Source organism: Empidonax traillii, unplaced genomic scaffold (genome assembly GCF_003031625.1).
Source record: "Empidonax traillii isolate 1590-97213 ecotype Southwest subspecies unplaced genomic scaffold, ASM303162v1 scaffold161:size1573837, whole genome shotgun sequence".
NCBI classification, from domain to species: Eukaryota; Metazoa; Chordata; class Aves; order Passeriformes; family Tyrannidae; genus Empidonax; species Empidonax traillii.
This window is the reverse complement of record NW_020955354.1, coordinates 861,125-879,212: the sequence shown is the minus strand read 5'-3', so window position 1 is coordinate 879,212 and position 18,088 is coordinate 861,125. Positions and strand designations below refer to the sequence as shown.

At 41.8% G+C, this 18,088-nt stretch overlaps 1 protein-coding gene across 5 annotated transcripts in view; it reads right to left on the bottom strand.

Moving 5' to 3' along the window:
* Positions 1-2,817: 2,817 nt before the first annotated feature.
* MYLK (myosin light chain kinase) overlaps positions 2,818-18,088 on the bottom strand; it is a 202,467-nt gene continuing 187,196 nt past the window's right edge. For all 5 annotated transcript variants that reach the window (XM_027885106.1, XM_027885107.1, XM_027885108.1 and 2 more), the window contains 5 exons: positions 10,248-10,400; positions 9,132-9,255; positions 7,805-7,934; positions 6,813-6,932; positions 2,818-4,982 (listed from right to left, as the gene is read on the bottom strand). In XM_027885106.1, the coding sequence (XP_027740907.1) occupies positions 4,729-4,982; positions 6,813-6,932; positions 7,805-7,934; positions 9,132-9,255; positions 10,248-10,400 (781 nt within the window). In that variant the 3' untranslated portion in view covers positions 2,818-4,728. The remainder of the gene's footprint in view (positions 4,983-6,812; positions 6,933-7,804; positions 7,935-9,131; positions 9,256-10,247; positions 10,401-18,088) is intronic.

Here is an 18,088-nt window from a genome sequence, read left to right as displayed (position 1 = left end):
CGCCCGCTCCCGGCGCCACCGCGGGGCGGGACTTCCCGCCGTGCCGGGGAGCTCCGCGCAGCCGCCGGGAGCGGGTGCGGCCCGCGGGGAACGGCGGGGACGCGCGGGACACGGGTCCAGCAACACACCCGTGCCCCCGACCGCCTTCCCGGGAAGCCCAGTGGGTGATGATTCCCGTCCGGGGATCAGCGACCTCTGCGGTCGCTTTCTAGGGTACGCTCGAAATGCTCCGCTTCAGGGAGAAATAGGTCTGCTGTGTCCTTAGAGGCGTCAACAGCGTTAGTTGTCACGGTCGGGTTATTTTTGGTGTATTTAGTAGGTTCTCATCTCTTCTGTGGTTTGGTCTGCAGAGGAAAGGACCGAGAAGGGATCTCATTAATGCATATAAATGTCTCAAAGGCGGGTGCCAAGAGGATGGTTGCCAAGTTTTTTCGGTGGTGCCCAGCGACAGGATAATGTGCAATGGCCCTAAACCAAAACACAAGAAGTTTCACCTCAGCATGACAAAAAATTTCTTTCCTTCGTGGTGGCAGAGATCTGGAACAGCTGCCCAGGGAGGGTGTGGAGTCTCCCTCTCTGGAGACATTCCAGGCCCACCTGGACACGTTCTGGTGTATCCTGCTCCAGGTGACCCTGCCTTGGCGGGGGGGATGGACTGGATGATCTGCAGAGGTCACTTCCAAACTGAACAATTCTGTGGTTCTGTCTGTGAATAAGCTCCTGAGCGCAGCACAAAGCTCTTTTTCTGCTGAAGTTCCACAAGAGCAAAGCCTGCAGAGTGTTATTTTCACAGCACCATGCATTCAAGCATCCTTCTCAGGGTAGACAAAACTACCTTTCTGGAGAGCAATAATGGAGGAATTTTTATATTTTTTTTTGCCTTACAGAAATTGTAAACACTCTCTGGAGTTACTTCTCAACTTCCATAAACAATTCTCAGTTTATTTCCCATGCATGTCATGGTGCAGTCCCTTTATGAGCAGTGCAGAATAACAGCATAAGCCTCACTTCCAGCAATACCTGAGTATTTATGTGGCCTAATAAAGTCATGGCATTACGTCTCTTGCAGGCAGTAGGACTCAAAGTGCAAAGATGATTGATGAGAATTCCATTTTCAGACACCAGTGTTTTAGTGCAATGTTTCAATAATTAAATGTTAGAGAAGCAAATCATCCGTTACTCATGTATGCAACTAAAAAAAAAATAAAAATTCAACAAACCTGACACTCACTGCAGAGAAGAGGGCTGTGCAGTTTGGTGCTGTCTTCCTTGTGAGCAAAGGGAAGCAGCCATCCAGTGGTCTGCATACCACACATGCAAGTAGTAAAGGTGTCTTCCATCAACCAGAAATATGCACAGGATGCTTGGGTGGTTGGGCAGGCCAGTCCCTCGGTAAATTAAGTTTCTGCAAATCCAGGAACACAAGTACTGAAAAACAGCAGCCAGTCCCAAATTTTCCATGTTACTTGAGAAGACTGAATGTTATACAAAAGAAATAGAATTAAAGAGTCCACCTTGGGCAGTAGCAGTATCTTGCATACCTCTGATAGTGGGGATTATTTCAACTCTATGACCCCCCAAATGTGGCCTTCTGCAAACATTTCCAAGAAAGACAAGGTTTATAGAAAGAGGTGATGCCTTTTATTAGGCCAATTAGGATGGCTGGAAAAATGAGACAGGGTTTTAAGTATATAAAGTATCTCTCTTCAGTAGAAATATAATTCTGTTGTTCAAATGAAACAAAAAAATTCGAGGTCAAATACAGATTGGAGCCAATTGCTCAGATCCAAATTAGATACGTATCACATAATTTTTGAAGTAGAAGTCATTATTTCCTGCAGACTAGAATGGATGTTAATAGGAAGGAATAGGGACATGGCAGGCTCCTTGGGATATCGTTGGGGCAAAAGAAAAACAGGCAGTTTGTAGGCTGTGGAACCCAAAAGGACTAGTAAAGTATGAGAGGGAAAGGAAAATCTGTGCAGGAACACCAGTACTGAGTCTGTGGGTTTTGATACCCAGTACATGTACCCAAAGACCTTGCTGTACCCAAAGACCTTGCTGTACCCGCAGAGCGGCCCATCAGAGCCAGACCTTTTCCTGCTTCATGCATGTGACTATCTGGACAGAAATCAGCCGTCACTGTATAAAGTCAGGTACATTCACGAGACTCTGAGGCACATCTTGCTAAGATGCCTGAAGAGCTCAAGATTTGCTCAAGAAACGTGTTGGTACAAGCAGGGTGTTTCACAATCTTTGCTTTAGGGAGTTTCTGTGTGGTCCTGCATGGTCCGTAGTGTCTTGGACTGCACATAGGAAAAAGTCTGCATAAAAGTAGCGCAAGCAGATTTGCCTTTATCTTTGTCTTTACAGCTTTTAGGAACACTGGTGTAAGTCCACATCTACAATAAGACTTCCCTCATTTTTTTCTCTCTTGCTCTTACACTCCTTCAGATCTACGTTTCCCCAGCTGAAGGCAATTCTCAACTGTAAAAGAAACCCACAGCTGTCGTGGTGCCCCATCCACATTCCCACTGCTGATCATTCTGTGCACGATGAGGGATGCGATGAGGCTAGAGATGTGCAGAACACACCTACGAGTGCCAGCCCCAGGCTGTACCTGGGGGGTAGAGCAGCCTCTGCACAGCACCAGCCTGCACTGACAGGGCAGAAGTGCAGCAGCACCACAGAGGTCAGGGAGGCTTCACTGTTGCCACCTCATCCATTTGTGTGCCCAGCAGCTCTCGGGACAGAGCAGGAGGAGACGCGTGGCCAAGGTGAGCGCGGTAACGCCTGCAACAGAGTATACGAGGAGCGTGCTTTGTGGTAGTATTTATTTAGGAACCGTGAGTAACTACAGCCGTAGCGGTCTCATCTTTGCAATTCTGATGGTTTAACAAACAGGGAGATCATTAGCATATTTTTATTAAGGTACAAAATACACCCCGTTGTTGCCTAAAACATTTAAAAAAAAAAAACAAACGTGAGGAAAGCTCTGTATGCTCTAAATCAGATTCACAACCTTTCTGTATAAGGAATTGTGGCAATAATGTGTTTAGTATAACAAGAGGTTTTCATCAATCGAAAAGGAAAAGACATGCTGGCAATCTGAACTTAGCAACAGAGAGTAAAGCAGTTTAAAACCATCGTGTCATCCACATTAGCTGAGCTTTGAATGTAGAAGAGCAAATCATATGAAACACATACACAACTAGGTAATATCAAACAACCTAAGGTTGATAATGTACACACCTGTATTAAAGTACACTGACTACTTAATGGTGAGGATTTAAGGTAATTTTTTTTTAAAAAGAGGTAACCTTTGAAATGCAAATGGTTGCACTTTACACACAAAAAGTGGAAAAGAAAAATAATCACTTTTGGAATGATACATAGATATAAGACACACTGGTTTTGGATTATGCATATCACCTTGCAGCCTCTGATATTACCTCTGAACAACAACAAAAAAATCAAAAAGTGCCAATACTGTGAAAGGAAAGCAAAGTTACTAAGTCTGAGTGCATTAACAATTTCTGAGAAAAAAAAAAAAGGGGGTTGGATTTTTTTTTTTGTTTTGTTTTTTTGCGCTTTTAAAAAACGCAACATCCTTACTGGTGCAGGTTCAAGACAAAAACAAGACAGTCAAGCTCTTAAGGTAGGAATAGGTCCTATATAGGTTAAGATTCTTTGGAAACTGCTAAGTATAGAGGAGTTTGTAATCCAGGCTACTATCTTTTTGGCTACTCCAAAACTCTGTGGGAGTTTCCAGCTTATCATCAGTTGAAATCTGTTTTGCAATTTCTAAATATATGCAAGTAAAACTTTAACTAACTTGTGATTCCATTCACACACATGCACAGAGAAGTCACTGATTGTGCAATAACCTGTTTTTTCACAGCAGCATACATATGAATCATTATTAGACTGACCAGAAACACAGAAAATATTCTCAGTCTTTGTGTTTTCAGTCTGTTTCTTAAACAGGCAGCTGTAACTGCATGGAAGTGACAGGCTCCATAAGGGAAAGATGACAAAGTGTGATCAGCTGGCTAAAAGCAAAATCAGGAGTATCTTGGGAAACCACCTGGATGTTTAATGTTTGCCAGTATTACAACACTAACAGCACACTGACAAAGGGCAGCAAATGTGTTTGAAGTTAGGAGGACTGTGAGATGCTGCTTAAAGCAAATGAATAATGGCCCACGCCAACATACAAATTGCAATGCTGGCTGTGCCAAACCTTCCCTTATAGAAGATAGAGCTCAGGGAGAAGCCTGTTCCTTAGGACTGGAGAGATTCACTGCAAGTCTGGCCAATGATTCCTTGTAGAGTATATCTTGGGGAGCCAACTTAGCTGGAGTTTTGGCTGAGGAATGTGATGGTATAGAGCAATGAACTCAGTAAATAGACTTTTTTTTCTTTAAGATGTGCAGAATATAACTGTAGTCTTGTTTTCCATACATCTGATTTTAAAAATAGACTGGGCAACTTAGTTGATGATTTGCTTAAAGTCAATCCAATCATGCTGGCAACTTAAAAGTGCCTGCTGATTTGAATTAATGCCCAAAGATAAAGCAAACAGGTATCAACTGATCATGCTGAAATAACACCCCCCTCAAAGACCTACGTATCACACAAGGTGCTTTTGATAACTTGGTTTTCTGAGCCTTATAAGGAGAGTCTTTAAATATATTTTTTCAATTTTGTTTTTTTTTTAGCCTTGTTTCATTCTTCCTCCTCCTCATCTTCTTCTTGTCCTTCCCCTTCTTTTTCCATTGTTTCCACGAGGAGCTCTGCGGTGCACGTGGCTTCCCCAAGGCTGTTAACAGCTTTGCAGGTGTATTTGGCATCATCGTCCCCACATACTTCAGAAATAGTCAAAGAACAGTTCCCTTCCTCATCATAATCGATCTGGAAGTGACGGGACTCCTTGACAGGCTGATCATCCTTGTACCACATTACCTCAGGGTCAGGATATCCTGCAGGAGCGGAGAGAGAACAGCAACTGCAATAAACGAACATTAACTCATCTGTAATTACTTTACACTCTAATTCCCTCTCTGTGTATGGATGTGCCAATGTGTTGATAGACAAAGATGTAGATGATGCGAGGCTTTTTTACTTCACGTTTACCTGAAACAACCTTATTACGAATAACCAAAATTGCAAGTGAGCTCTGCAGTACCCGCTGGATTCCTCTTTCCACTCCTTCAGCAGTGCCAGCAGACACCTTTTTATGTGTCACAGCCAGCAGCCAGCGAGGGACTCGTGACAGTGTATTTGAGGCTCACTTGACACTGCAGCTTTTCTGGAAACCACAGTTCCCAACACCAAGATTTAGAATTTCAAGGGTAAAGCTTTTTTGGGCTACAACTACAGTTTAATATCTTTCTCAGGTTGCTTTGCCGTGGCTGTGCCGAATCTTCCTCCTCCTAATCTGCTCCTTACAAGCCAGCCTGTCCTGTACGTGGCACTCCCATTTTCTCTCTGTGTTTGTTAGGATAAGCCAGGGAGTCTAAGAAAAGCATTTTGATTATGCATCTCAACAGGAGTTTTGGAGCCTTTGTGAAGCAAATGGCTCTGCAAAGCCTCCAGAGCAGGGCTGTGCAATGCCTGCTGGAGAACAATCCCTTATACAGTACTCTTGGCTGCTATAACAAATTCAAAGTTTGCCGTCTCAGCCAAGTTCTGGACTGTGACGGCAGGATAACTTCCCACTGAGCAGAAATAAAATGCAGCAATCCTTAATATACAATGAACATTACAGCAATACACTGGAAAGTTTGGAACATCAGCCGTGGTACATCCATCTGTTTTATTCCATGCAGTACTTGTGCACATACCCCTCACGCTGAGCATCCATCAGCAATAATAATCCATCCTCACATCTCCACTGTGAGGTAGGAAACATAGGCAGTGAAAGAGATTGGGAGCACAGAAACAAACAAGCAAAAGGTCAGTGAGGCAGTTTCGGAACCTCATTTTAACATTGTAAATTAACTTGAACACATGCAGTATGGTACTAACTCTATCCCTTCTGTTTTCACAGCTCTTCTCTCCCAATTTCTAGTTTCCATCCACAGCTGAGATACAGAAGCTTCAATCTCATTGCAGTAGAAGTGCCAGCGGTCTTGGCCTTCAGGCTGCTGGGCTGACCACGCCCGTGCTCCTTAAGTGCCTTCTTATAAACTTATGCTTTCTGTCTGCATATTCCAGTTTTCTTTCTTGAACCCAAAAATTTAAAAAAATCCCCAAACAACAATGCAATATTTTCTAGATGTGACTTATGTAACCAGCACAATGATATTACTTTTCAAGCAAATACACTGTTAGGGACTTCTTTGCTTTTAATACAATTATGTATGGTTTAAAGTTATCTTGAGGCCACCTGAAATTTGCCTGTCATTTCAGACAAGTGATCTCCTACTAATTCTTGGTCTCTGCTTAGCAGTCTCTGAGAGTCTGAAAGAGCATCTCTTTCAATTTATGGTAATATTTTGCATCTTGTTTTTACTGTTTCTACCCTCAAAAATCATATGACAGTTCCCACTTGCTGTTCTGAATTAGTGATTCACACACTGACTCTTGTAGATTTCTGTTCTACGGTAAGGACAAAACAAGTTCATGCAGCTCCAAATAATTTCTCTTATTGCAACACATTCATGCTGTGACAGGCAGATATTGGTAAAGCAAAATGGCACCAACCCAACAACAATACAGAAAAAAACCCTGAAAAAGTCCAACAACTGCTCAATGCAGAAAACTGGCAAGGAAGGAAAGAAAGAAACAGACATGCTCATTCAAGGTACCTTCGATTTTGCAGTCAAATCTAGCAGCACTTCCTTCCACAACCTCCAAGTCAAGGATTTTTTTAGTAAAATATGGCTTTACATGGGGCTTTTCTTCAGCCACTTCTTCAAGGAAAGCATCTGCAGGAGAGCAAAGAGGTAGTTAACAATTTTACAGGGCATGTTCTCAAAAGTTGCATTTTAATTTTTAATTACCAAATGGCAAATAAAGCATGTTTCATTTTACTTAATTCTGTAGGACGATCGGGACAGCGAGGACTTTGGCTGCTTAGTTTTGTGCCAGTCTTTTACAGCCGGACAAAGATTCAGGCCATAAATAGAAAGAAATTGCCTTGCAGGCCCCCAGGCTGCGCATCGTCGTTATTTTTTTCTTGAATTTCTTTCTAAACAAACCTGGACTTTCGCTACTCAGAGGAATAAACCAGCTCCACTTGTATCAGGCACACAGTCTGTGTGGATTTGGGAAAATGGCTTGCTTGATTCTCAGCAGTGTGAAAACATTTGCCCCTCTGATTGTTACAAACCACAAATCCACATTTTAGCTGGGGATGTAGGGGAATAATGTAGAAACATTATTTTTTTCCCTAAATGCCCCATGGTTAATGCAGGGTATGTGTCTTGGTTACAGCAAGTGTTAATACTTTATTGCTTGCTTGCCTGCATGAGAAGGCAATACATCACTGTCGTCTTTGTATAAACATGCATTCCCAAACCCAGAGAAAGTGCAGCTGACAAATCTGCCTTAATTCTTTGACTTTAAAAAGAGAAGAGTTTACTGCCTGTACTTACACTGGGGCATTTTGAGTAGCAGAAGAATATGAGTACAATTAATTTTTGACAGATTTCTTTAAAAAATTAGAAGATAAAAACAGAGAGAGAGAGAGCGCAAGCAGGAATATCCAACTCAGTGATTGGTCTCTAGCATTTTGCTAAAAGTTTCAGTAAGATTAATTCAGAGAGACGTAAAAATATGGTGCAGAAAATTTCCTTACCTTCATTCTCTGCTTTGTCTGCATTTATAGGGCTGGTAGGCGAGCTCCCAGAGGCCTTCCTCCCACTCATACCAGAAATCATTGCCATGGATGACAGTCTTCCTATTGCTCGGACAGCATGGCCTGTTTTCTAAGACATAACATAAAAGGCTTCTGATCAATCCAGTCCAACAGGCATGTGATTTTCTGCAACAATCGTGCTTCGGACAAATTATCTGGGATCTCTGCAAACCTCACTGGAATTGTTGGACAAACTGCTTATATATAGCTCTCTTGTTTTAGGAGAGACAGAGCAGGCTGGACTGAATTACCAAATTTAGTTGCAGATATAAACTTCCCCTGATGAACTCATACCTAAATGAATGTCTCTGTTAGCTGGGGATAAAAAGCACTGTGCGAGAGGAGGGCCAGCAAGAGAGCTATGTCCTGTTTAACTGGAACTGAACTCTGGTGGGGGACGGCTCTCTCCACAGCCATATGGGTTGGACTGAATTTCATCAAAGGCGAGTAACTAGCTAACATGGAATGAATGAGAAAGTACCGTCTGCATGATGGAAGCAGACCTCTGACAGGATCGAGGACCAATCACCAGGATACTAAAATATGCTCAAACTATGCCAGCTCTAGTACATACACTTGTATTTCTGTACAGCTTGCATGAGCTCCAAGAAACACGTACAGTAGAACATAAGAGGAAATATAAGGTAGATTTACATAAATTAATATTTTGTAGTCTGGATCCAGGATTTCACACAGCAGCTCCTGTAGCTATCAGTACAGCACAGATGGACCTGCTACAGCAGTCCCAGCATTAAGAAAAAAGAAGATATGGAGACCAAATACGTCAAAGAAAATTATTAGACCAATCTGACCAAATCCAAAAGGAGCTTGGGGCTCCAACAGGACAGAACTACTGGTTCAGTAGCACGAAACTACCACAAAATAAAATATCTTTGGAGAGGCCAGGTAGATAAATTTTACCTGAACTGTTCAGGTTTTTTAAGGACCACATAACTTCTCATCCCTCAGTGGCATGGAGAGGGCAGGGAAGAGAGATGGGCATACCCCAAAAAGAGTAGGAAAAACTGTACTTGAACTGACATGCCTTTTAGCAGCCTGAAATGGAATCACCACGTGCAACGTATGTGCAGCTGTGCACTGCTCAATGCAGAAACCAACCCACTGTCCTGGTTTCACACTCTGGCCACACCAGAGCTTTCACCAGCAGCAGAAACCTCCTGGCGTGACGTGTTTTGCAGAATTATAGACATTAAAAATAAAGAGACTTATTAAGATATTGAGCCAAATTCCATGTCCTCTTCATTACCTGCCATTTTCTTCTGGCCATATATTTCTTCATCCTATCTTTGGAAAGTTTTTTGGCTTCCATGTTTTTGGTGTCTTTTTGCAGCCAGGGATGCTGAAGACATTGAGTACAATTTAAGCGACTCCTGTTTTTATATAAAAAGACTAGTCAGTGTTGCCAGTAACAAGAGGTGAACCTACCTGCTGTAACATAGTTTTGTGCTCTATTTTCTGGGAGCTGATTTTTCTGTTTCCTAAATTTAGCAACAGAGATCACATGGTCCCGCTTTCCCAGCCCTGCTTACTTCTTAAACTCACTTTCATAATTTCTGCAGATATTTTTGAGAGAAAACTGTGCATTTTTAAGTGTTAATAAAACATTATAAAACAGAGCAGGAAAAGCCATATGTTTTAGGCATGGAACACATAGAGCAGAGCCACAGTGGCAATGATTCAGCAATTTCATGCTGGCAGAACCCTATCCCAGATCTTCTCTCCTTTACTTACAGAGATTTCTCTGTCCCACCACTTAATACCCTCCTGAATATCTAAAAAACCAGACATGCCCGAATCTCTCAAGTCACACGCATTCTTCACTTTGCTCAAGGTCTAGAGATAAATAGCTCTCTGTTCTCCATCCATCCAATTGCTAACTCATTGGAAGATGTTTCCTTGCTTTGTTCAGGCACTGCTGCAAACAGGGCTTCCAACTCTGAGTTTTTTTTCTTGCCCAATTACTGCATTTATAGGAAAGCTGCCTACTTAGAGGAACCCCACTTAAAAGCAACATATGACAAAAAAAAAATTGCAGCCCATTGAGATCAAGACAGGACATGTCATGCAGGAATCTGTGTCACGAAACAGCTGAGATCAGAGTGGCCACACAAAACCTCGGGGTGCATCTTGCCCGAGGGAAGGCAAGAGCAGAACGAGCTGGCGACTGAAAGCAAGTGCTCGTTCAGCCCCTGCTGCCCGCGGTGAAAGGAGCGAGCGCTGCACACACAGACGGGCACGCACAGCTCCTTATAAAGTATGGCCAGAGGTGCTGCGGCCGTGTGGGGATTCACAGTGGGGAAACACCAGCGACAAGCTCAGCTAAATGCAATCACAGAAAGTGTATCAAGTCCAGCGGCTTTACTTCATGTCTTTCTTTAGCAGATTGCTGATAAAGTCCTTGGCATCATCAGAGATTTCATCGAAAGCCTCATCATCGAAGTCCCACGTCGCTGAGGTGACGTTGGCGAGGGTTTCGTTGTCGTTGTCTCCCATGAAAGGAGAAAGCCCGCTGACCCTGGGGGTAGAACAGACAGACAGACAGACACAAAACAAACCCTGTCAATTTGCAAATTATTGCAGGAGAGAATTAAAATCGTGTGACATCTTCTGCACTCTGCAGCTCTTAATCAATAAAAGCTCCCTTAAAAATATAACAAAAAAAAAGAGGACTCAAAGCTAACTATTCTTATGGGAAGGAAACTAGAATTTTGCCAGCAAAACTGAAAGGCACATTTTTTCTTGTTTCTCTTTTCCCCAAGACATTTTTGAGGAGAACTAGAATTAGGTGAAATTGGAGCATACTATTTTGTTAAATGACTTGTCTAGCCCTGCATAAGTAATCCTGGAATTTTCACATCAAATTCAGTTGAATATCTTTTTTTTTTCTTTCCTGGCACTTTCACAGAATCACAGAATTTTTAGGGTGGAAGGGACCTCTGGAGATCATCTAGTTTCACGGTACTGTCAAACCAAGGTTTTTTTTACGTTTTGTTCCATTGACACCTGCAGAGAGAGCCCAAGAAGAAAGACGCACAATGAAATAATGAAATCCACAGGGCTGTTTTGTAAACAAACCCACCCTGAGTTATATAGACAGATAAAACAGTGCTTCGTGACTGCAGACTGTGGAGTTATGCAGATGCATCCAAAAGTAATTTGGTCTTTATGTTCTCAATCAGTCATGATGATGCATGAAATGGAAATAATGCTCTCCTATCAACCTAGTTGAGCTTCTAAGGCTTTTTACTCAACACAACTGATAAATTGTCAGTGAAAGGCAATTACAGAACATCATGGTGTCATTTTTGCAGAGTATTTTTCTCCAGTGGTGCATTATCCTTTATTATACCATGCCTTTGTCAATCTGGATACTTTTGATGCCTCTATATATTGCCCTTTCAGTAAAAACTGTCAGGTGAAAGGTTGCTTATTCCTTAAAACTACAAGTTAATCAGTTTTCCTGGTCTTCCTGGCACACAATTTACAGAATAATCTATTCTTCATGAAATTTTACAGACTTTATTTGCTTTCTCTGTACAATTGTCTTAACCAGCTAAAACAACCAGTTGCATTTCAACAATAACTTCTTTTAAATACGGAAAAATAACTGTAACTTATTAGGGTTCTGAAAATACTATATAGATATCATGCCATATGAATATTGTGATGCCACTGAATATCACAAAGCAGACTGGTAGAAAAAAAGACTGGGGTCAAATAAAGTGAGCTGTAAGATTAATAATATAGAATGATCTCCCCCTTCAAAGTTATTTTGCTTCTTTTTTTGCCTCTAATTACATTCAAAATCTGATTTGGAATTTGTTCCTAAGGATTTTATTTCTATAGGCAAAGCAGAAACACACACTCTTTGAAGTCTCAGACAGAGCAGATGCTAAATCTTTTACCATTTCTGGAAGTTGTATGCAGTACAGCAGACTCCAGAATCTTATGTGTATACTTCAGAAACTTGTTAGTAATAATACATGAGATGAAGATAAAAGGTTTGTTTATTCTCAGGCAGAACAAGGTAAATCAGAACAGAATGTATTCGGTGTCTTACTTTCCATTATATGGGCTGTATTCAAATGCAACAGTGAAGCATGATTTTATAAATGTGTAAGGTGGCATAAACCCATTTGTGAAAATATAACAGTCAAAAGTTACCAAAAGCTGAAAGAGACATACAAAAAATGCTCATCTAAACCAACTTTACCACCACTGTTCCCTGTGTTTGACACTTACTTTGCTGGAAGAGGGAAGGTTTGTGCCTGACAGCACTGCAGAGCTGGCACAGCTGTGGTGCAGTGTGAGGCTCTGCCCCTCATGGCCGGCAGGTACCTCGGTGAAGCAACCCAAATCTCTGCCCTGGAATCCACAAAGCATTCCTGCAGGGCCTCAAACCCACCTCTACTCCAACAGCTAAGCATTTTCTCATTTATGGCAATGTCATTTTTCTCCATAACATTTTTAGAAAGTGAAAAAAATCTCATGCAGCCTGCACTTCTGATTTTGGGTTCCAGACAGTGACTGCGAAGTTTTTTGACTTTGTAGTAAGTCTGATAATCTCTCAGCCAGTTCAGTGGCTTACACAATGACAGGTCTGTGAGGTATGTCTTTAGTTCACTGTCAATAGAGGAGATGCACGTCTGCATCCAGTTAAGCTTCCAGAGGACACACCTGGGCAGCCAGAGCAACAACAATCCCATTTCCCTTCAGTACTTGATTGAAGTATGGCAAAGGTGACCTTTGCATAGTATTACCACAGATAGTGTTGTGCTACATTAGACAATATTTAGCTTATTTCCAGAGATTAAAGCTGCAGTATTGAGAGATCATTTGCATGCTAAAAAGACTGCTTTAGGTACGGAGACACTGCTTCATGTGGGAACACCACTGCTCCACACTGCCATAAGAGGCAGTGCTTATAAAGACAACCTAAATCTCTGGGCAAAGGAATACTGCACGACACACACAGTTTGAGGGGGGAGAATAAATAGAAGATTAGAGAGGGAAAAAAATTCGTTAATTCTTTGGTTGCCTTTTTTTTTTTTTTTTTTTTTTAAATTTAGGTTAGAATTGCATGACAGAATTATCTGATAAAATCTTAAATGCTGTGATAGGATTGCTCAATCCCATGCATTTGGTAAATCATGAGGTGGTTAGCAGTAAAGCCTCCATTCACTTTGTTATTTCCAAACACCAGTGTAAGTTCCCATTCAAACGTTTCAATGAATCTATTTTCTGAGTGTACTGTTGAAAATGTATAAGGCTAAAATAATTTTCTCTCTCTACCAGAGTTTTACACTCTGAATCAGTTGCATTGTTGTGGAAATACTTGTAAGGAGAATTAGACCCTTGTCCACAGTCAGAAAACAAAATCCAGCAACTAGTGTAATTACAACCAGAAATTCTTATCTTCAGCACAGATTTCACTGACTGAAGTTTTGGTTGTTCATTTCTTAATAGCCATTTAAAGTAATAATGGCCCAGCAACTCCTTTGACAGTTAATGGAAACAATTTCCTTTTGGAATGCTGAAGTGATAAAGATGAGCTACTGCTCCAGAAAATTAACTCTGTGCTTACACTGCGAAGTTACTGTTAGATGAGCAGCAGGTTGTTTACTGAAAACATTCTTCCAGCTACTCAACCAGGCATCTTCCTGGCATGTTAAGAACTATTTGTTTAGAAAATCTTTCGCAGTTTCCACTTCTAAATAAAGAAGAAATATATTTTATCCTCTGGAAGTTCCTTAACGTTTATTGGTCTGTCCTAGCAAAGCTCCGAGTGCAGAGTTAGAAACGTTAAGATCAAAAGGGTCCAGTGTGGACATCAGTCTCTGTGCCTACGTCACAAACAGCAGGGCATTTCAACTGGAGATCTTTGCATGAAGACTCCCACTAATCCAGGGAAGATGACTGCTGCTTGTCCCAAGATGTCAGACTCTGAGCGTTCCTCTGCAGGCAGAGCTTGCAGCAGCAGCTGACAGGGACTGCTGGCACTGAGCTCCTCCTCACAGTCCTTGCCTTGCATTAGCAGTGCAAAAAAAGCAACAAATCTCGGTATGGAGAGTAGTATCTGCTTCTCATAAACCTGTGCACGGCATGTCAAATAAACACATAATGCCTGCAGCCTGGAGATCATGTAGTAATTTCATTCTTTTACAAGTGCAATAAAACAAATAAATAGTGTCAGGCTACTTTGTGGGGAACACACATCCATGGGACAACACCACTTTTTCCTTAGCTGAGGGCTGACTGCCTCCCACACTGGTTGTCTCCAGGAGAAGAGACCACTAAATCCATGAAAAGAAGAAACCTCATTGCTAAAGCAAAGGTGTTATGCTGTTCTCATCCTTGTTTCACATGCCCAGTGGATTAACGAGGAACCACAATTTGCCAGTGCCATGAAACAAGTAAAACATTTTCTTTTGAGCAGTACAGTCTTGACATTAAGGCCTTTCTTAATTGCTTCAAGGAAAGAACAAGGAGTGTTCTTACATCTTTATATTAAAGAGGCATAAATTTTTAATACAACATCGAGCTGAGTGTAAGCCAGTATTGTGTCTTACCTTCTCAAAGTTCCAAGTCAGCACACCCAAAAGATGAGCGATGCTGAAAGACCTTTCAACCAACCCCAACTGCCAAACAAGGGAGGAATAACAGCAGTGATGAACAACACAATAGATAAAAAGGAAAGAGAATGAATGTTTGAAAAATCAGAATGAGTGCAATTAGGAAGGTGCTGAAGTAGAAGAGTGTACAGCAAGATCAAATGTGATATTAAAACACAGCTTAAGGTAGAGTATTTTAAAAAATATTAACTGTCAGAGATCAACTGGGCTGCAAAGATACACTGCCTGGCACTGATAAAGGGAGAAGAGCTACTGGAAAGCAAGCAAAGGTTTGAATCAGCCACAGCCAGTTCCTCCCTGAAAACTAATCAGATCCTGTGGAGCCAGAAGGAACAGGGCTATCCACACTCACTGTACATACACGCAGTGCTGAAATCTTAGACTGAAAATTGGTTTGAAATAAAGGTAGAATTTAGAAATTGTTTCAGATTACTAAATATTGAAAACACTTACTATCCATCAGAAAAGAACTAGAAACAGAAAAAAAAGCAACAAGCAAATTCAGCAATGCCCAGAAGAATTAATTCTTTCCAGAAGGAGCTGGAAAGAATTCAGGAGGTTTAACCTTCACTAGATAAAGGTTAATGTAAATGCAAAAAGAAACTCTGAAATAGACATAAATGGAGATGATATACAGAAGCTATAATATTTGTGGCCTGTTATTTCTAAGGCAATAGATCAACTTAAGTATGTGGGACAGTACTGTGATACAGAACAGGACAGAGAACAAGATAAAAGTGGAAGATAAAGAACATGAAGTGGAGAATACAAACAGGAAAATTTAAGGAAGAACAAAGACAGATGAAGAGACAGGACTGAATAAGTTATCCAGGAAGATTAAAAGGATTTAATGTATAGCTTAGAAATGTGGAAAGGGAACCCATGAACTGTAGGGTGGAATTAAGTCCAAAGATAAGGAAGACAGATGCAGATCCCAACAGGGAATGTAATATCTATACTTATGCCTGCAGCGCAGAGGGACAGGAGAGGGGGTTTGCTGCAGGGTTTCGTCAGAAGTGCTGTCACCCTGCTTCTTATTTAAGATTACATCCCATTTATTCTTCTGCAGGGAAGACCCTTCACTCAGAGATCTCTTTAGCAGCTCTTTGCTAACCCCGGTTTGTTGTGCAGCACATGATGGAAACACAGGCACTTTCTAGGCAGGTCACAGGTCTCTCAGCACTCTGGAATCCTACCTTAAAAGAGATGTTATGTCAAGTCATGCAGTAGGTGCTCCCTGCTGCTTCACTTAGATCAGGAGGTGGACACAGCAGCCTTGGGCCATCAGCTGCCTGTAGCAGACCTGCCCTCGAGTGCAGTGCTGCTGCAATCTCTGCCTTCATGGCCCCACTCACCAGGGCAGGGAGAGACAGGGCGCAAATGCCAAGTTACAAGCACAGTGATGGTAAATGAGGCAGACAATAAATGAGTCTTACACTTGGTGCATGAGATTTGGCAGTTCTGAGCTTACAATCAAAACAGGAAAGCAGAGCTACAACTGAAGAGATATGCAGTTCTCAATGACTTTTATTTGCATTCTGCAACGATGATGTGATGGTCCATTTTAGATAATGGCTCAGAGCTGTGAGTCTGTAAAAATAGCTGGGCTTTAAGAAAGTTGAGACAGATCGAGAACCTGTCACTCTGGGGTGGAGAGAAAAAGTCCAAGTGATGACTCACAGATCTTCCCTAACTTCTGTTACATTATTCTTATGGCAAGAAAGACAAAAGCTGATTATTACTGCTAATCACTATTGTGGCAATAGCTATGCATAAAAAAAAAAAAAAAAAAAAAAAAATTTTCATTATGTTTGGGTAGTGTAGTTTTCCCCTCATGAGCAGTTAAATGACCTTAAATACACCTCAGCAAACAAGTAATTTCTTAATATATTTCTCAAGGCATATCAGATCAGCTGCATCAAGTGTAACACCACCCCAACCCCATCAGCTGGGTGGTACAGCATCCAAATACCTTGCTTCTGGTGGCACAGAGAAACTGGGAAGAAGCAGTTCTGCCGGTGCTGGCAGACTGGTGTTTGGCAAGACATGTCACCTTTTCTCCACCTGTTTCACCTGCTCCCTTTGCTTTGTCTCCTAAGGTGATGCCGGTGTTCCCCAGCACGGACCGTACAGGAGCAGCAGCCCTGGCTCCCTGCCTTAGGAACACACAACTGCCAGCACCGATCTGTGCCTTGCTTGTCTGTCGCTGCCTGGACCGGGAACACTCGGAAACTCGTCGCACACTTCGATAACAAATGCCAGCGAAAGACGTGGAACTCCCCCAGAGCGGCCAATGCTCCGCTCCCCAGGGTGCAGGAGGCCTCCAGAGGGCACTGCAGCACTGAGGGAATGCTGGGCTCCATGGATGTGCCCGGAATGGCCATCCTGCCTTCCAGGAGCCTGCGGATCAGGAGACCTCAAAAGCTAGAGAAATGCATGAATTTGTCTTCCGAGTGCTGCCTGTGTGGTCTACATTATTTGAACTACGGAATGATCCAAACGAGCTTTCAAGATCTAGAAAGAAGTGCTGGAAGTGAATGGAAAATAAAAGTCCCGTAAATAAACTGGCAGAACAAAGTGACCTTGAAGAGTGTAGCACACTTCATGTAAGAAACAGAAGATAACAGAAACATTTGAATCTTCACTGGGAGTAAGGGAGAGCTGATGTAGTAGCTTTTGGACAGGACAAGTAAGGGAATTATGTTGCTTAGTTTGGAAATGAGAAGAGTGTGAGAATAAGTACAGGCTCATGAAGCAAGCAGGAGCACAGAAAGAATGAGGAAAGATGAGGCAAACAACTGTGCACTGCCGGGTGTTAAGAAGCAGGGTAGCCAGGGCAGAGGAGACTCTTTTAGTAAAAGAAGAAGGGCACTGAGAGGAGCCTTTTAAAAGAATGAATGCAAAGCAGATCTACCATTTACTTACTGCTGAAGCTGGAGTGAGGAAGAAAGAACCATGCTCCAAGCTGAGCTTTTCTTTACACTTGTTTATGTGGCATCAAATGTGTACAGTCACAGTGGGAGAAAGATCACTTGCTGTTCTAGGCATGGAGATGCTGTTTCCATAGACATTTCTCTAGACTCACTGATGTTCATAAGCACGTGTTATCATATATAAAAATCAAATCTAATACTGAAATACGTAACCAAGAGCTGCAGCTAACCATCCTCTAAAATGTTTCCATGAGCTCAATCCGTGCTGCTTATAAAATGTATTTGTCCAGAGGTCTGTGCTCAGCAATAAATTAAAATGCACTCTGAACAGAAATGGTAATGCTGCAGTACTTAAGCGTGTCCCACGAGACCCCAAAGTTTCACAAAAATTTTCTCTCTTGGAACAAAAGAATGGAAATTAATGGTTATTAGTGCATGCCCAAATATTTTGCTTTAATATCTGGAAGGGAAAAATAGTTTAAAGTTAATAATAAAATACTGTCACACTGTGTTTTTAAATGAAGCGTCGCGGGTTTGTGATGTAAGAAGTACAACACTAAATGGTTGCATTGCCCAAACTGCCAGTTCTGCAGTTTAACAATTGCACCCTTCAGAGTACACAGAACTTTTATTAAACA